At 39.1% G+C, this 21,065-nt stretch overlaps 1 protein-coding gene across 1 annotated transcript in view; it reads left to right on the top strand.

The window, feature by feature from the left end:
• The window catches only part of LOC145980593 (uncharacterized), a 31,435-nt gene extending 15,008 nt beyond the window's left edge, over positions 1-16,427 (top strand). The window contains exon 2 of the mRNA XM_083113628.1: positions 16,357-16,427. Coding sequence (XP_082969754.1) covers positions 16,357-16,427 — 71 coding nt within the window. The remainder of the gene's footprint in view (positions 1-16,356) is intronic.
• Positions 16,428-21,065: the final 4,638 nt, after the last annotated feature.

Here is a 21,065-nt window from a genome sequence, read left to right as displayed (position 1 = left end):
CTGTCATCAAAGTCCTGAAGATCTTTAATATTGAAATTTTCAACCCATTCAAGCCCTGCATATGGCAGTTTTTTCATCATGGCATCACCATAGAGGCTGTTTGCATCTAGATATGTTATATAATTTGATGGCCGTGCTGGATCATAATCAGGCATATATTTGTTATTTGCTCTGGCATATCTCTGAGAACATTGCACCATCCCCCCTCTTATACATTGCTCCATAAACAGATACATATCTTGATCTTGGATCAGATCCAATTGCATGTTAGTGTTCAAAAACGTTGCGGCCCATGCTAGGCTCGGGGCACTGAAAAAATATATTGGATCCAGTCTATAATTTTGCATAGAAGATTTTCTGAATGCTTGAAGTATATCAGCTAAGAGGGTCACATCAAGTTTTAAATAAGCCATGTGATAATCACCAAATGTCTTGCATTTTAAATTGTTCCACATCAACTGGGCATGGTGATAATCTTCATCAGTGATTCCAGATCCTCTGATTTTGCTGTAAAACTCTTCTTGTGGTGGCAGAGAACACTCATCAAATTTAGAAAAATCTGTAACATAGTCATATGGATATACACCCTTCCGCCTAATTAATTTCAGGTCCTGATTTGGAAACGAAGCACGTGTGATTTTCAAGTGATCATCAGATAATTGACTGGCCAGTGTAGCCAGGCTAGCAGATAAAAATCTGTAAGAATCAAGAAATCTTATGTGAATAGGAACACCATTAACTTTAATTATTTTGCTAATAGATATATATTTTTCATCATTTTCTGCTAAAATATTTAAATTCTGTTTGTCAAACCCCTCGTACCTGATCAGATGATGGAAATCATAATTGGATGCTCCATGGCAAAATATGGGGACAAATCTTGGTCTCTTGATCTTAATATTGCAGCTATTACACAGGGCCATTAAAAATTTACCATCTGTATGAGAATGGTGTTTCACCTTGATATTTGTATCTGAAAATTCACAATCACATACCGGGCATTTTTCTGCATTGTTGAAATCCTCAATCTGTTTCTCTGTTAAAGGCAACATAGGCTTTGATTTTAATAAGATGTTAGATGCTATGTCACGGCACTCATTTTCTATTCTATGTGCAAATTCTTTGATGGCATTTGGTCCCATGTATAAGTGTGGCTCACTAGCTACACCATCCCGTACAACCACATAACAAAAACTGGAAGGTTCATGTAGCTGGTATGGTGTACTTGAAGATTCATCAGGATCTGGATTGCAGGATGCAAGAGATTTGAGATTCGATTCAAAATCACAGACAATATATGCTGGGTGTTCCAACAAGGCTTCAAACTTTTTGAATTTGCAATTTTCACTTGGATTGGGCATCACCATATGAACAGGTTTATGGTTCCCACAGTATTTCAGATGCTCAATTAACTTGTTTTTGGCAATTTCTGCACTCTTTTGACAAACCCCCTTCACCATTTTTCTACCATCAAATACAGTTAAGCATCTTCTGCACAACTTAAATATTCTATTAGATTTGTCTAGTTGTGTTCTGACTATAGCTTCAAGATTATGTATCAAAGTGTAATGATATGTACCATCCCCTTCAATTAAGAGCAGATCAATCGGAATAGCAGATTCATCATCAAGTGTACTGATTCTGAGAGGTGCTATCAAGCAATTGCCAGTGGAACAAATAAATACATTAATAGATAATTGTTTACCATTGATATCCCTGGCCCTTTTTTCAAATTTATCAATATTCTGAACAGACATTGGATATTCTAAACCCTCCATTGCCTCATCAAAATCATGTTCATGTTGTTTGTAATAAGTTATTCTCTCAGGATGCCTTGAAACTGGAAACAAAGCAGCTAAAATACACCACAAAAAGCATTTCTGGTCGGTATTTTCAATATTGACCACGGCTCTTTTGTTTTTAATATTAGCAGGTAATGGCACATATGTAGATCCTTGTAATGAGCTGAATTCAGAAATATTAACATATAACTTGTGTGATGAGCCGCATAGGCTCCATCCGGACTCTTTTGCCGCAAATTCAGAGTGTTTGATATTCAGTTGATTTATCAAGCTGCTTATTATTGTGTCTGAATTTGCATTTGAATATACAGGTACAGTTTCTGTTATGTGGGGCTGTGTAAATTTTGTGCCATTTGGCTTCTTATATTGTACAAACAATTTGAGGGAGAGCTTATAAGAGCCATTTTGTGCATTAAGAATTGCCTGCAGATCAGAATTTATACTGTTCAGAAAATTCTCAATGCCACATCTTGGCTCTGATACAAACCGGTGATCCCTTAATTGGCCGTTAAAACTGCTACGGATGGGTTCATAGCGTGGCTGTTTTGCTGCTCTGGCATTAAGAGGTACTTCGTGCCTTCTTTTCAGACCAGATGTGGATGGTTGTATTGATGACTGTGCAGAGCAGGTATCTTTATGTGTATATGTGAAGTATTGCATGCTGTATTTTCTATGGCATTTGGGGCATATTTTTGTGGGAGTTCTGCATTTGTCTGGATTACAAATCTTTTGGTGCTTGGCCCAATTGGGGCTGGATATATTCTTATTGCATTGATTACAATATTTTTGACTTGGCATTTTTGTTGTTGTTTATTATATACAATTTCCTGGGATTCAATTCAAAACTTTATACTGAATAAAAAATATCAGTTGGGTTCAGCACTGTGCTTTGTATGTGTGTGTATGTGTGTATGTGTGTATACACTTAATATTTTTGGTTTTGGTATTTATATACAATTTCCTGGGATTCAAATCAAAACTCTATACTGGATCAGTTGAGTTCAGTGCAGACAAAAAAACTGCATAGCTCTATGTCAATTAGTTCTTGAGATTTTGTATTTAGGAACCACTTTGGCCCCCCTGCCAAAAATTGGCTTTTATTGTATCAGTCTCCTATACTTTGGTGGAGCCTGTTCAGGTTCTATCCCCCACTTGTGGGTTCCACTGCCGATCCAGCAATGGTGAAGAATCTGCACTGTACCCTGGCTTATATAGATTTACAGAGCCAATAGAAACACTGCTTATTTAAACCAATCAGAAAACACCACATCATCACATTATGTCATAACCATTTAATCAATTAATATTGTACAACATGATGCAATAGAAGTGGACCGGGAAGTAAATATGTATGGATGTGGGTGGGTAGGTGTGGGGGTGGGTGGGGGTGTATTCAGAAACATGAGCTATTCTCTAACATTTTTGCCGAAGTACTTTCTTCTGAGTGTATCCCGTTTTTCTGCTGAGCGTACATGCAATCCATACCGCAGCGCCATGCCTCAGCGCCGGGGAAGCGGAATTGTCTGGAACTAATCGATGTCAATAGGGAGAACCGCGCTGCGGCGATCAGTTGATAGGGAGAAATTACAGGCAATAGAACTGCCGCTCCAAATATTGATCCCACCGCTTTGGGGCCGTCATGCGCACATATTGTTCAAGTATTGATCTTATACCCTCTCGGTGCTTGATTTTATATATGAATAGATTACAACAAATAAACTGAATGTAACAAATGCAAAATATCCCAGTTTCAATTCAATCCATTTATCTGAATCGAAGAAACCAACAATTCACATATCCCCATATCATTGTATGCTTGCCCTATTGGTACCTCTTTTGCTGTTGTGCTCAATTAATTTTCACTAATTGGCAATTTTCTTGAAGAGGCCTAATAGAACAAGATACGGCGGTATGAGAAATATGTGAATTAAAGATATTTTAGTAATATACGACGTCTTAAGAAAGGCATATTCAGCTCCAAAGTACTTTGTTTAACACTTACTACCATTCCCTATTACTAGCAAAAAGAGTTAAAAATATTGACATAATGAAAAAAATTGACTTGTTCCCAAGTGTTCACCGAGTTCAGACATTTGCACATAGATGGCCCTGTTGTTGGCAAAAAGAGTTAAAAATATTGACATAATGAAAAAAATTGACTTGTTCCCAAGTGTTCACCGAGTTCAGACATTTGCACATAGATGGCTCTGTTGTTGTTGCTTATTTTTTTGAAATATCTCTAAAACAGGCAAATTTTGTTTACTGTTTTCTACAATTGGCAGTACTGACATGTATTACACACCAGATGACACCATATGTAGTGTTATTCTCATAGGGGAAAAATCATATGTTTATGATGTAAGAAATGAGAGGGTCACGGAGCAATTCTAGAAGAATTACATTATCTTAATACTAGATATACAATTTGAGCCTGGTGCCCAATTGAACTTAAACCAGAAATAAATATGTGTGTGTGTGTGTGTGTGTCTGAATATGTGTATGTGTGTCTTGGCCTAGTTTTAAGTATGGCCAAAAGAGGGGCATATTTTTAACAAATTTATGGACAACAATCTCACAGAAGTGCCTTTTGTAAGTGTAGACAAATCAATCTGAGGAGGTCATACTTTCCGAGAAATTCCCGAGGGCATTTTCACAAAAATCTTGGATTAGACAAGATTCCACACTTGAGCAAAAAGCTCATATGGGCATGTTGAGCTTGTTTTAAGTGTAGCAAATCTGCATGAGAGGGGGTTCATACTTTCGTGGGTTTATAATAGCACAAATACCACTACTATAGTGCCGTCACCGCCGTTTTCAATTTTTCCAAATCTTCGCTCGAAGGCACGCTCGTCCGTAACGATTCCAAGTCACCCTGTATGTTGTCGAGTACGTGATGAAAATGAGCGAGATTCGTTTCGATGTTCAAATTTTCTAAATATTCGATCTTCTGCTGAACTGTGCTTAACGTGTCTTGAATGCTCGTCAACGCTCTTGCTTCAGCGTGAATATTTTTAATTTCTTCGTTGATCAATTCCAAGGACGCCTGAAGCGTAGCGATGGTGGTTTGAATGTGTTCGAAATCTCGATACGCCTCCAATTGAATTTTTATGTTCGCGACGCTTTTACCGATGACCTGCAGTTCGTCCGACGATGGTAGGTTCGTCATTGTATCTTCCAAAGTCTGCAACTTGGATTTAATTTCTTCCAACGTGCTGGTGAATTCTTCTTGTAATTTGGAAACGACGACATGCAAGCGTTCTGCGTCTATATCGTTCACAACGGTTTGAAGTTCAGAGAAATTCTTTTCTATTGCGGAAGTTCGTTCTTCGATTTCGAGTTTCAATTTTTCCAAATCTTCATTTTTCGATTGAAATTGCTGTAATTTGGCCAAATCATTTTGAAGCGAATCCACGCTCAACTGTATATTTTGAACGTTGTCGTAAAAAGGTACGTCGACATAATTTTTTATCAGCGTCTTCAGTTCGGAATCGATTTTCAGAATGGGGTCGAGACATTGCGTTTGGAGCGTAGCGATTTCCGACTCTAAACTTTTGTTTAAGGTCTCCTGCAAAGCAATCAAATCGGTCCTCAACTTTTTAACTCGAATGTCCAACATGAGAATCTCTTCTGCGTGGTCTACACGCTTGGTGTTGCCGAAAATGTCGTTAGGCATTTTTGGTTAACGGTTATTTATAATAGGATAGACGATTCGTAATTCTACGAAGAGAGGAATGAGTTTGTCGTAATCTCCGAGAAGTTCCATGTAAAGATAATCTCCTGCAGAAACATCGTACGTAATGTTAGAAAGCATCTTGTCGTGCTTGATTCGAAAAATATTATTGCCGGTAGAAATTTTGATTTCGCCTGCGTTTTCCGGATTCACGGTGATTTGAAGTTTCCCGTCGATCGGAATTTCGTAGAAATGTAAATTGTTATTAAAAACATAAAACATCTTGCCCACATCGTCATTCAGTTTCGTCCAAATGCTGTTGAGATGAACAATCAGTAAACCATTGAGTTTAGATAACACGGAAGGTAAGAGGTTATTGAAATTTGGCGGTGCAGTCTCCATGTTGATCTGTTTGCGGAAGCCAAAAAGATTCATTGTCCTTGTTAGTTATTTAAGAATACGGTCAAAGTTTTTTTTTTGTAATGACAGGCAAAGTTTTTTTTTGTTTGCTTGCGTCACAATACAGGCGCGCGCGCGCGCGTGTGTGTGTGCGACACATCGTTCCCGAAAGAGGTTTACAAAGGTCACGATATATAAACATTTGGTCCCAGAGTTGGAAAATTACAATAAGGTGCATTCATCCTTCAAATATGAGAGAGTGCATTATTTACTCATCACGCTGTGTCAGCGCGCGTGTGTGTGTGCGACACATCGTTCCCGAAAGAGGTTTACAAAGGTCACGATATATAAACATTTGGTCCCAGAGTTGGAAAATTACAATAAGGTAATTCATCCTTCAAAGATGAGAGAGTGCATTCGTCACAATACAGGCACGCACGCGCGCGCGCGCACGTGTGTGCGCGACACATCGTTCCCGAAAGAGGTTTACAAAGGTCACGATATATAAACATTTGGTCCCAGAGTTGGAAAATTACAATGAGGTAATTCATCCTTCAAAGATGAGAGAGTGCATTATTTACTCATCACGTTGTGTCAGCGCAACGAATGAAGGCGCGGAACGTGGAGAGAAAGTGAGGTTTTGAGGTTTTGGTGAACCTCAATTAATAAAAATGAGTTTTTGAGATTTTGGTGATCCCCAAATGAGTAAAGTGAAAATTTGATGTTTTGGTGCTCTTTTCTTCGCTGCGAAACATCGTCAGCGCAATAAATGAGGCGCGGAACGTGGAGAGAAAGTGCGTTTTTGAGGGTTTTTTGATCCCCAATTGAGGTTGCAGAACCGGGCCACCTGCACTACTATCAATGCTTGAGGAACTAACCTAATTGTAATTAAATAATGGCGGAACATTTAAATTTGTATATTTCCAGAATGTAAGATTTTATCAACGTTAAAGAAATAATTATTAACTCAAATTAATATGTAAACTTTCTTTGTAAATTATTCATAGCCAAACTATGTATTTTTCAAATATCATTCTGTTATAATTTGGAATATTGTAATAAGAAATTACCTAAAGGCAGGTGCTCGAGGCTGGAACTTTGGGTATAAATACGAAGGAGTTTGGTCCGTAATGAGGTCTGTTCTGGTGTCAGTCTAGGAAGAAGTGAACAGGTGTATGCCGCTCTTCTGTAAAACCTAGGCTTGGGCCACCCTAGTTTGACCTTTCTAGTAAGTTTTAAATTATCTACTAACAAAGGATCTTCAAGTTCCAGTTACGAGTTACCTAACCACTGGCTGTAAGTACTCAAGTGGTAAATAAGCATTTGATTAAAACTTCACGACTTTAGTTGGATTTGTTCTGCACCTACCCTGAAGATACGTTTCAGTGTAGTCCTTTAGAGCCTCAATGCTCCCGACTATAGGAGTTAAGGGTGAGGAAAGTTACTAGGAACCTGGCATCTACATAGCTTGTAGCGTGGACATAATCCTAGAGCTAACTTACTAACTAACTAACTCTCTAGCCTTCTTAAACCCGAAGGTTCATGGCTGCAGCAACACAGGCCTTCCATCTTTCCCTATCTTGAGCAAGATTTATATACTCTTTTCCATCCCTACCGATTTACTTTCGGTCCATCTCAACGTTGTCCCTCCATCTTCGTCTTGGCCTCCCTACAGGTCTCTTACCATCAGGTTTCCCAACAAGAATCCTGTAAACTCCTCTTTCCTCTCCCATTCGTGCCACATGGCCTGCCCACCTAAGTCTTCTGGATTTAATTATTCTAATAATATCTGGACATGAATACAAATTATGTACTTCTAAATTATGTAACCTTCTCCACTCACCTGTCTCCTCATCCCTTTTAGGTCCAAAGATTTTCCTAAGGATCTTATTTTCAAATACTCTCAATTTATGTTCCTCTTTCAATGTAAGGGACCAAGTTTCACATCCATATAATACTACAGGCAAAATTACTGTTTTGTATATTTTAACTTTTAGTTTCTTAGATATTAAACGAGAAGACAAAAGTTTATGAAGAGAGAAGTAACATGCATTTCCTGAATTAAGCCTACTTTTTATTTCCTCTTTAATATCATTTTCATTTGTTAATATTACTCCTAAGTATTTGAATTTGGAAACTGGTTCAAACGAGTTGTTATCAATAATTAGATTTTGATTATTACCTAACACTTGGTTTCGGCCTGTAAGCATATATTTAGTTTTCTCTTTGTTAACTTCCAAACCTATCTCTTTAGCAGTTTTGAAAAATATTTTAGCATTATTCTTAATTGTATTCACATCATCCCCCAGTAAGTCTACATCATCTGCATATGCTAACAACTGAGTCACACCATTTAATTTTAGTCCTTCTTTAGTTTCTTCATCTTTTTCGAATCAATAGCGAATCGGGAACTTGATATGCTGGAAAATTGTAATGAGTAATTCACCAAACGAACACATTGACACTAGAGCAGCAGTTCTTAACATTTCCTTTATCACAGGCCCCCACCCCCTCCAGGACTTGACATTAGAAGCTATAAAGTGTATAAAATATTTATTTGTACATAAAAGGTCATTCATAAGAAAAATTATGCAATAAAATTTATTACAAAATCCATAATAACAATAATACTGAACCATGACTTTATACTGTTTGACAATAAATTAGGCTGGTATGTAATGTTAATTGGATATTATCCGTTTTTTAGTATTTTTAACTACTAGGGTGTCGACCAAAATAACAAATCAAAAATTCTTGACTTTCATGATTTTGTCTTGACCTTTCTTTCCCTTTTCTTGACCCCCCCCTTTCATAGCATTTATTTAATCGCCCCCTACTTAGATATAGTTGGAAATTACGAAAATATATATTTTTATTCAATGAAAAATCCATACCACAAGATGGTTTATTAATGCATAAAAAAATTAATGCTTCAGACTTCATTCTGGATGGGGAATGGCCACACAACTTTATTTAGTATATATTTTTACAAAACTTCACGCATACAATAATGTAATTCTTAGGAAACAAACTGAAGAAAACTAATCCACAACTCAATACAATTTTAGATTTCCAAATATTCAATTTTATCAAATCCAAGTACAGATATATATTAATGTAAATTCACTATACTGTAAAAAATAGCAACAATTCTTGACCACAAGTATAATTTCTTGACTTTCTTGACCTACCTGTTGATTTCTTGACTTCTTCTTCACTGGTATGTACTGTGCTCATTCAAACAATACATTTGAAGACAGTATCCCTTCTCTCGTCTTCAGTTGAACAAATTCCTCTTTGCCGGTGCTGGGAATTGAACTTACGGCAGATCTGAGATTTTTGTGCTAACCAACTACTCCACGCTGCTCCCACAGTTTGAGACTTTCTAGTTTGAAATATCTACAAGCTCCATTTCTACCGATCATCTTTTTCGAATCAATAGCGAATCGGGAACTTGATATGCTGGAAAATTGTAATGAGTAATTCACCAAACGAACACATTGACACTAACGTGCTGATAACCCAATTCAAACCAGACGCCAGGGGCGCTGTTCGTACGTTTTCGGTATGCTTCTTTTTAATTCCTAAAATTCCACTAACTAGTCAAGTCAGCCGCAAGAAAACAAACGCAAGAGCCTTTAGAACGTTTATGCTAAATGCCAACATTAGCATGCGAGTGTTAGACGCGAACTGCAACATACATTTGTCCAGGAACTTCACAATTAACGTTTCGCTAATTAAAACGCCTGTGGTGATTCACAAACACAAATTTGGACTCGAAAACCCAAGAAAAGAATTTGCGGCTGCTTTAATACTAGTTTTCAATTTTGACCTTGTTCATTTTCTGCTGACGGCAATACAATACATTTAAGGAGCAACAGACAGCCATCAATTCAAAGGTCTTTGAGGACGAAGTATGACGTAAGAAAGAGGAAAATAGCACCATCAGCTGACTTTATATAAAGTCTGAGTTGATGATGCACAGAATGCTCATGTGCAGTTCTCGTGTGCACAGCTTGCTTTAAATCAAAGCAAGATGAGCCCATCACATTTGGCACTTTTCGTGCTGGGGAGTTTTCATGCCAGACAAATTTACACAATACTACAATTCTAGAGTGTCTTTATTTTTCAATTAATACTACACAAGGATAATTCAACGTTTAACGTACATGTGGGAAATCAATTGCATAAATGTTAAAAAGTTATAGTACTATTATTCTGCAGAAAGTGAATGGCCTCCACGTGACGTCATGCACGTTATCGTGTTCATTGAATATCCCGGACAGAGTCACCTGTACAAATTCCACCTTGTTTTAATTTGACTAATTAACTAACTTTCTAGCCTTCATAAACCCGAAGGTTTATGGCTGCAGCAACACAAGACTTCTATCTGTCCCTATCCTGGGCAAGACAAATCCAATCTTTTCCATTCTTACCGATAGGTCAAATCAACGTTATCCCTCCATCTTCGTCTTGGCCTTTTACAGGTCTCGTACGGTTTCACAACAAGAATCCTGTAAACTCTTCTTTCCCCTCCCATTAATTTAATTAACATAATTTGAGGAGTATACAAAATGCCGACAGAGAAGACAGCATCAATTCATGTGCTGTACGGTGGGTGTACACCACAGATATATAGCCCGGATATAATGATTTCAGAATTGAAACTGCGCTTTTCTGTTGTGTATGGCGATACAAAGATGTCGATGATGTGTTCACAATGCACATACATCATAAACATAATAATGCTCTCTTTTGTCAGGCGTGTTTTGTCTCTACTTTGATAATTTATGTCCTCAACTTGACCAATGGTGAAAGAATGCGGTTTTGCAGTCTGTAGATACCTATGGTAGCTAGATATTTTTATGATTGAATGTCAAAGCAGGTGTGCGTATCTATGCTGGTGAAATATAGAGTTAAAGTATGGCCGAGAAATTTATTTAAGGGTAAAAATAAATCACCACCACATGTAGGTGTAGTTTCGCGTGTGAAGGTCCCAACACGTGCTCCATGCAGATATATAAGAATTCAAATCATGTCGCCAAAAGCATTAGGTATGTGTCTGCGTACGTCATTGCTGACACTACGCGTAGCATGAATTATGTAACTGCATTCTTAATACAGCTGAATATTAATGATTTCCGGTTCTCGCCTCCCTCCCATTCTCCATCCGTGTGTTTGTGTTTATGTATCTATCTCTCTGCTTTCCTCCCCTCTCTATTTTCATTATCTCGCTCTCCGTTTATTCATCCCACTGTTTTCTTGTATTACCTCCACCCACTTCCTTTATTTATTTCTCTCGTTTCTACCTCTATGTTTGTCTCTGCTTCTCTCAGTTTATTCCTGGCCTTATCTCTCTCTGTCCTGTATAGTGGAAATCCATTCAGGGGCGTATATTCTAGGCCACCTAAGCTATCTGCGAAGCCCAGTGACTAACAATACAGAATAAAAATTGATGAAAAAATGTGCCTGAAATTGTTTACTTCGTTAAGACCCTGATTTCTTATAAAGTTGGAAACATGTCAGGGCTGCATCAAGAAGTTGCGAAGTACCACAAGAATACCCATCCGGTCCCCGTGGCGGAGTGGTTATTACATCGCGCTAAGACGCCAGGGGTACCGGGTTCGAATCCAGGCCCGGGTATGGGTGTTTTGTGAGTGTCCAATTCATCAATTTCATCATATCATCACACATCCCCATCTTCACAATTAGCCAAAAGTGGCAGAAAAGCGAAGTAAACCAAATCAATAAGAATATCCATCCACCCCTTTTCTAGCAGGTTACACTGAAACCTTGCCCTATGGCGCAGTGGTAGTGTCGTCGCCTTGTAATCAAGGGGTCCCGGGTTCGATACCAGGTGGCGGCACATAGTGGTTCAGATTACACTTTAAACTGTAGGTCCAGTCCCAATTAGCCTTACTGTGCGCACCAACTCAATCAATCAATCGATGAAGGCTTACCTTAGCCTTTCGTTGAAAAAAGCAGTGTCGTTCCCAGCATGAAATTTGCACAGAAACGTGAAATTTGGAGTGAAAAGCTTACAGGAAAGAGAAAAAGGTAGAAACGCCTACTACTAATAATAATAGCAATAATATATGTGCATCTATGTGAATGGTTGGTATTTTGAGGTTTCAAGTTGACGAAAGAATAAGTTATCCCGCCTAGAGCTATATGTCTTTTCTTAATGTAATTTCTGATGTAATTCAAAACAGGAAGTCAAGGTAAAAGACTTGGCAAAGGTACGTTCATAAAGCTTTTGGATTGATAAGGGTATGGACACTTGTCCCTCCTCCACAAACAAGATTCCTTGCAAAGGACACTGGGTAAATCACGCCCAGCCTTGAATATTGTTTTATCCTATGAATGTGTTTTCCGGAAATGGGCTTGCAAGGTCGACAGTGAACTCGCTAAGTAACGGTATTGAATAATTCAATGTGCAACTTTTCTTTCTCCTGGTACCAGAGGCTCATGACAATTATTCAAATGTTGAAAGGCACTGTCTAGCCTTGTACGTGCAACTTTGTTGCAAAAGCATTCAACCTCAACTGGACAAACATAAAACGATATCCGGCCGATATCACCATATCTCCTGATTAAGATATAAATAAATGATACGACATAATATTAAATTTCAATTTATGGTGATGTAGATACATCAGATATAATGGGCAATCTTGTGAAGAAAGTATCAAGGTAAAATATCACTATAGTTTTTTTTATAAGACACACATGGATATTTCTAATATAATCTAATACAATATGAATATTATTGTGAAAAAATAAGTAATTTTATGAGACGAGTCCAATTACATTTACAGGTTTGTTGTACGATTAATAAGCTTTATGTACAAAATTTGTCAACTTTTTATATACTTTTTTAAACCTAGTTAAAGTAACAAGAAGTTTGAGGCTTCGACTGGGCTACGGTTTGTTAAAGAAGAAATAATATATTGAGTGGTTCGAAAAGAGGAATAGGCAATTCTCCAATGTTGGAAACTGAGGGACAATTACAGATTGTGAGCTACCATTACAGGGAACTAGATATGTTTGGAGCTGGTCTGGTATCACACAAAAACGAAACCAGTGAACGCGTTTCAAGATGACAAATAAATAAATAAAAATAAATTCCTATTTTCTGCACACTCCAAATTATGTAAATTAGGAGAGATTGTGCTTACAAAAGTATTACAAGCAATAAGGACGCAACCGAACTACAAAATGATATCAATTTCCTCGCGAAATGGTGCGAAGAGACCAAATTAGTGCTTAATCTAAGTAAATGCAAAATAATGAGTTTTAGTCGCAAAAAAAAGTTCTTATTCATATCGTTACACAATCAATTACCACATTTTGGAGAAAGTAATTAACTATAAAGACTTGGACGTCCAGTTAGAATATGATCTAAGTTTCCAAAAACACACGGACCGAATAATAACCGAAGCGCATCGACACCTTGGTTTTATAATGAAAATGGGAAGCGAATTTAAAAAGAAAGAAACGTTCGAAATGTTATACAACTATTATGTAAGGTCAAAACTAGAATACGCATCTGTTGTCTGGTCTCCACAAATCCAAACCCATATAGACAAAATCGAAAGAGTGCAAAACAAGTTTCTTAGGTTCCTGACACTAAAAATATCCGGCGTCTATCCCAAATATGTTCCAACCGAAGCATTAAGAAGTTTTCTCAATATAGAGTCCCTTCACAGCCGAAGACAGATCCATGATTTACTTTTTCTGCACAAATTACTCACAAATAAAATAGACTCCGAACCTCTTCTTTCGAAAATTAATTTTTACGTACCGCACAGCAAAGTAAGGCCGCGCAATAACCTATTCCAAATTTCCAGAGCCCGAACGAAATTTGCAGATGCAGCTCCAATTCGAAGAATGTGTAAATCATTTAACGAAGCTACAAAATCAAGGTACCCAGTGGACATCTTTCTAAGCACCCTAAAATTTAAATCCGAACTTCAGAGCTACTTCAGAAAAGCGCAAAAAAACTATGATGTAACAGTACACGTAATGGTTCCGTAATCACAAGTAGAACAAACAGGATACCCATACAATATGCATAATACCACAAACATTATTGTGGCCGCGATGGCTCAGTCTAAAGGTCCCGGGTTCGATCCCTGGCCGTTTCAAATCCGGGAACTTTTCTAACGTTGGAAGCGGCCCCGGCGCCCACCCAGCGTCGAATGACATGGGTACCTGGGGGGTAAACGCGGTCAGGGGCGTGATGCTGATCACATCACCCCCACTCACGACCGGATCAAGAAAGTGTGGGACGTTACCCCAAAACCCCCCTATACGCCTTCATGGCGTGGTGCTAAGCACAGGGGAGCACTTTACGTTATTTTAGTTTTTTTTTACCACAAACATTATTATCTAAATAACATAAGCCGGACCCTGTGGCCGAGTGGTTAAACACATCTCGTTGCGACGCCAAGGGTCTCGGGTTCGAATCCCGCTCGGGCTTGGTTGTTTGTGAATGTCCATTCATCTATTTCATCACTCATCCCCATGTTCGCAAATTAGCCAAGAGGCACAAAATGAGAAGTAAAATAAACTAATTTAACCAATCAATCAACTAAACATTATATATTTTTAAGTCAACCTTTTGTATTTTTATCTTTTTTAATGTATTTACTATTATATTCATCTGCTCCTAATGTAATAGAAAGGTGACGAGCAAATACGTTAATCACTGAATTGTTTACACTCTCATGTTTATCACCATGCCTTATCTTCGTTCAAAGTCTGTATCTTCTCCTAAATATTTTAAATCTCGTACATTGTAAATCTGTGTAATCATCATGTTGTTTAGGCAACATTATATACTCTGTATTCTCACTGGGGCAAACACCCATGTCCGAACCGGGATTCGAATCCGAAACCCTTGGCATTGCAGCGCCACGGAGGCCGACCTGAGCCTGGCTTCGCCTGATTTTCACTGTCGCTGTTTTACCTGCGTGGAATCGTCTCCAGCGTGTACCAAATCTTCATGTAATTTACATCTCTATGCTGGGAGGAACCAGGCAAAGTGTTCAAAGATACCAGATCCCGTTGCGGTAGCACTGGCAGAGAAAATTCTACGTGAGACGCTCATGTCTCGTTTAAAACACCGCCTCTTCCATCCGCATCTCTTGCCCTGCGACATTCTTATTTTTCTTTCATTTTTTTGGCATCGACCTGTACCCGTAAATATGGGAAAACGTGGCAATTTCTGGATCAGGCACGGTTTCGCAACACCCTCTTTTACGTTGCCTTTGATGCAACCCTCATGCCCCGATGAGAAAGGCTTATTTCCCCTCGCCCGAACAACAAACAGATCGCAAAGCTTCCGTCGGGCTGAAGACACACGAAGATGGCTTATAACAAAGTGATGCAGCCTTCGAGAGGCTGGCTCTTAATCCCGACAATGTCATGCAATAACACGGAAGGGCTTTACGCCGGAACATTCATTCCGAAGAAATTCGTGATTCTGTTCCGACGGAAGGGATAGACCTTGGGAGGTGCCTCCAACGAATTTCGGAAAAAAAACAGTGCTCAATTTTTTTTCTTCTTCATCCATTTCTTTCTTTGTTAACGGCTTAATGTGCTGTTTTCTTCTTTTGACATGTTTTTACAAAGCAGTAGATACTATTATGACTGCCACACGATGTACGAATCAGGGTTGCTAAAGGTTCAGGAATTTTAAATAAATTCCATTCCGGTCCAGAAGAGAAAATCAGCGAGCCTAAATGGGTTCTGGACCGTAAAGAATCTTTTTATATTTAAAGTATCAATTCGGTCCAGGAACGTTTTCTGGATGGATTTAAATACTGTCCAGGAACCTTTATTTCGGATATATATATATATATATATCAGGAGCGTATATTCTAGGCTAGCTAAGCTATCTACGAAGCCTGAAGTCTAGAGATTAAAATATAGGAGAAAAATCGATCAGAAATTGTAAATAAAATTATTCATATCAGTGAAATGATGATGGAGATTCTGGAGTTGGCAACCTGATTTCCTATGAGTTGACAACCCGATTTCTTATGAGTTGCCAACTTGATTTCTTATGAGTTGCCAACTTGATTTCTTATGAGTTGGCAACCTGATTTCTTAGGAGTTCGTAAATTTATTTCTATTCATAGCCTACGACCACGTGACACTGATATATACCGGTATATATATATATATGCCTATCTATTCAAATACGGTCTTTACACAATTACAATATACTCGTATGGGTTAACATACATGAATATGAGTTGTTTCAGTCCAGTTTATGCACAGATAGGCTAATCGGTTCTGGACCTAAAGTTTAATGTGGGATCCGAACCACCAAGTGCCTCCACCGGGTATCGAACTCGGCCCCTTGATCACAAGGCAACGACGTTTCTTATGAAAGATAACATTTTCAAATTTATATATATAAACATATATGAGTGCGTTGATCTGTGCTTAATATACCATGTTTACTTATCATTTCAGCCACAGACCAGATGAGTGACAAGAGCAATGCACCAGCGCTCACACAAAAACGTTTTGCCCCGTCTTTGTAAATTAACAGGCAGAACATTAAACAGCAAAATACTGTAATTTTTACGATACCTTCTAAGACTAAATGACAATCATTGTCGTTTTCCTGCAAGGAGAAAAGGAGAATGTGGAACAAGAATTGTGGAATGAAGAATAATATCTTGGATAACGTCTTGGACAGAGAAGTTTAGGCTTAGGAGGCGATAACTTCTTGGTCACCCTCTAGATTCTTATTAGTTTATATGTCTCATGAATGTGCTGAAACTGCCATTTGGGCTGTAATTTATTTCGTTTTGCAACCATTCCATATTTAATCTTATTCCGCAGAGTAGTTCGGAGTACAACAACGAATGATAGAAGATGCAGCACAGAGATCGCAAGTAGGAGAGCACGGGCAAAGAAGAGATTTTCCCACAATACAATTATTAACCTCCAGGAACATATAAGGAAGAGATTTCTAAAGGCACTTGTCTGGAGCACAGCGCTATATGGATGTGAAACATGGGGACAGTGGCTGAAATGAATATACTGGAAGCTTTCGGAATGCGGTGCTACTTGAGAAGGCCTAACAGAGGAAGAGGAAGTACCGAGCAGGAACAAGTGAAGTCCGCGGAAACTGATCATCCAAAGAAGTAGCCAGACAGTAGATTTTATCCTGAAACGCGAGAGGATATCAAAATAGTAACTGAAGGAAGAACAGAACGGGAATTAGCAGGCACAGGGTGGTGAATATCAAACAAATCTCTCAAGATGTGAATTGCAAAGCTACTGAGAAATGAAGACTAGTAGAACACAGGAACAAATGGGAAAATGCAACAAAGGAAGAAGAAAATGATATAAAGCAATTCGACAAGCCGCCTTTCTTGAATAAGGCAAATGAAAGAAAGTTGCAATGAAGCAAGTTGAGAAAATAAAGAAAAAAGAGAAGTTTGAATTAGGGTAAACCCTTAGAGGGGTTAAATTTTTGTAATGCATGAACAAACCAACATCGGGATTGAGTATGAGTGTCTCTGGATTGTAGAATTTTCCTCTGGGGAAGGTAAAATTGTTTTTAGTTGATGTAAAGGTAAATTTAGCGATTGATAACCATCAATTTGAGCTTTCTGAAAACTTTCAGAATGGTATTGCGAAAACTATGAGGAGGGGTATTACGTGTGGATAAATCAATGAGGAACAAAACAGACACTGAAGAAAGCGAGACGAGAATACAGGCAGGAAGCGAGTGGAGTGTGTGGAATACTGGATCCGCAGCAGTAAGAACAGACATGCAACTGGAGAAACACCCCGCACCCAAGACGTGTCTCAGTAGCTGCGGAAGTTTTGGGAGAAGATGAAGCTCTGCAAATCCACAGACTTCCATTCTCCGCGCGCCGCAGAGGCGCCTGGTCACGCTCGCAATGTTTTCGGCAAAAGAGCTTCCCCATACAAGAAGCTGTCTCAGATGCAAGGACGGAGATGACGGCTCCTGTCCCCCCAGCCATTGTTCTCTGCAGGCCTACGTGCCGAGGTGTTAATGGAGAAGGGTCGGTCAGCGTATTCCAGTCAGGCACCCTCTTCCCAAACCCAATCAGAAAATGGAGCTTCATTCTAGGCCATTACTCGGCCAGCCACGTTCCTGGCACGGAAGTAAGGGGCATGATGGTGCATTGTAATGACGGGTGCCTGGAGAGAATCCCGCCCATTACTTCCTTCACCCTCCTGCAACTCTATCTTCGGACTCCCTACTTCTACTAACTGTAAAGTAAAACCTCCCTCTCAGACATTAAATAAAGATATTGCTGGCCGCACATACAAAGTACTGCATTTGTATTGAGTGCTTTCTCTCTCTCTCTCTCTCTCTCTCTCTCTCTCTCTCTCAGCCATCCTGAAGGATCAATGGGGATACATGGACATCTTGTGCAATGCCTTCTGGAAGGACAAGCCTAGGAGTTCAGGTGCACCAGAATTCACCAATGCACAAGACTGGTGAAGCAGAGATGGATTAAAATCTTTGGACTCTTCTTTTAAAGAAACTTTGTTACTTATTCCATCTTCCTGCTGTGATCGCGCCGTAGACTGTGAAGAGCGTTCGCTGAATAGTTCAAGTCATTGATTACCTCACCGAAGAGTAGACGACACTCAAGAAAATACATTTTTCTACCGTGCTTTAGAGATTGTAGTAAATCAAGTAAACAATATATATTTCAATGTGTGAAATAAATCAATGAAAGCTTTAAGCCTCACCACCCTAACGGAACACACAGACAGACAGTTAAGTCTGAATCACACGGAACTGGATATCCAGTGGGAATGCTCTAGTTGACGCTGGACTGGCTACCCATTTGCTAGTTTTCGCCTCACACGGTACTTGTTACACCGTACTTGTCGATAGTCTTTTGTTCCCATAATGGCGGCCGCGCGAGATGTAAACAACGTATCACTTCACACTTTTAAAATACGATAACTATTCAAGCGAGAGGAATATCGCTTAGTATTAAATGGTTTTAGGTACAAAAGCAATGGCACTGATTAAATACATATTTTACAACGTTTACTATACACGTATGGAAGAATATTTTAGCTTTTTCAATTGTAAACATGTCTTTCGTGCAGTATGCACTCTGAAACCACAGACAAAAAACGCTACTTTGCAAACTCACAGATTATCTTCACATGGCCAAACTTTGCTCTGATTGGCTGTTCCACAGAATCTAGTCGAAGAAAGTTAGTAGCAATTAAAACATGTCCTATTCCTCAAAACCAGTCAAGCAGTCAGCCAGGCGGCCATGATTTCTACCTAGAAAGCGCCAACAAGGACATTCCTACTAGAAATGCAGTTCCGTGTGATAGGGGTTTTAGTGGAAATATGAAGAAAATGTGTCTTGCACTGTAGCTACAGACGTTGTTTGCTTTCGGAATGTAATGTCAGGGCTGAAATTATAATAATAAAAAAAAACATGTCCAACATCAGCTAAGTTTCAGAATCAAAATTCTGGCTAGTAGCATTCCTGACGTATGCACTGCTTATATATGCCGTATTTGACCCTACCTGTGACGTCTTCATCAACTGAAAGGTCGTTTTCGAAGCTAAAATTGATCAAACATTACCGTACTTGAAGAGCACAATGACAAGAGTGAGATTGAGTGGTCTGGCGTTGTTTAGTATAGAAAGCGATCGGGCTTGGACTTGACCAAAACAAAAAAAAAACGAGTAGGGGCACACATCTGAAAGTTGCTGGGGGGGGGGGCGCAGAACGTGTTAGTTACGCTACTGGATTCGACCTTTATTTATGTTCCTCAACTAAATCTAAGAAGCCTAACCTAACAACGAAAACATTTAGCCTAACAATGGATGCATTTCGACAGACGCCAGAAGCCGAAGGTGTGCAGGTTGGTTGAGGCTTGTGCGATAAGTAAGACCCATTTCTTTAATTTGCTAGAACACACCCTCGCTTCCCCCAGTCCAGGGCCCCATTGGATTTCATTGCTCTCCATTGCGTTGTCAGAATATTAGAGCCCATCTCACGTGCTCAAAGGTACAGGTTTCTTCGAGAAGGACTTTATATGGAAAGCACCTCTTCGTTTGGTTAACAGACAGACAAGGCATTGAGAAGCGCGTTTCACACTCAGCCCTACCCACTCATGTGGGCTGTTGTTTGAGGGAGTGTCGACGATCCTCACACACTTGAGACGAATCCACAAGGTCAAGATCATTAGAAACAATAAGGTGGGCTCTAGTGACAGACCGGGGGCACGTAGGGGGATGGGCACTGAGGTTGTGAGACGGGAGATCATATGCAAGGAATCAGCTGAAAGTCTGTGACTGATTGATTGAATTGAAATGTTGGGCGCTTCAGCACTTTGGCTATATTTGCACCAGTTACATTATACGGGGTGCAGACCCTTGTCGTAACGAAAATCAACATCTGTATCTGAGGACTAAATCTCCTCTCCTAATTAAAGCTGAGGCTCAAAAGGGGGCGCTCGGAACATATAAAGACAAAGTCAGGACAATACAGCCCTACAGAAGATTATACTGATCGTAGGTTCAGACGCCAGAGCCTCGTTGGCCTGCAATTGCAGTTAGAGCCTGTACAGCTGTGCATACCATACAAGGATAAAAAATTTTAGTGCGATTTTCCTACACCCTTCCTCCTCTCAGTCTACTTCCACATTCACACTGCTTGGGAGTTCACAAACACCGTCTTTGATCTCCCTTACTTTCACTACACTTGCACTGTTACCAGAGTGATCCCTAAATTTTCTCAGATTTATTTATTTATTTAGTAGCCCCATTTCACACATTTTCGCTATCCACACTTCAACGTCCCTCTAGTGCACTTCTTAAAATAAGCTTATACCACGGCTACAGATATATCTTAATCTCAGGGGATAGGTTCTTTATTCGAGAATTCCAAATAAGAAAGCGTTTTTATAGCCAAGAGGATATAGGTAAATGCGGATCTATAGTCTGAAAACTGTACACAATACAGAGAAAATATATAGCGAAGCTTGTATATATACACATTGAAATATATATCTATGCTGATTCCAAATTTACGTCGGTTATATTCTTCTTATAAATATATGTATAATTGAAAGGAAATCATCTTCTTTCTTCAAGTAATTTTGGGGAAAATGCTTCTTCTACTTTTCTTCCTTCTATTTTTGGAAAAGGCTTC

Source organism: Lepisma saccharinum, chromosome 28 (assembly GCF_977018435.1).
Source record: "Lepisma saccharinum chromosome 28, izLepSacc3.1, whole genome shotgun sequence".
NCBI classification, from domain to species: domain Eukaryota; kingdom Metazoa; phylum Arthropoda; class Insecta; order Zygentoma; family Lepismatidae; genus Lepisma; species Lepisma saccharinum.
This window is presented reverse-complemented; position numbering and strand designations above follow the sequence as displayed.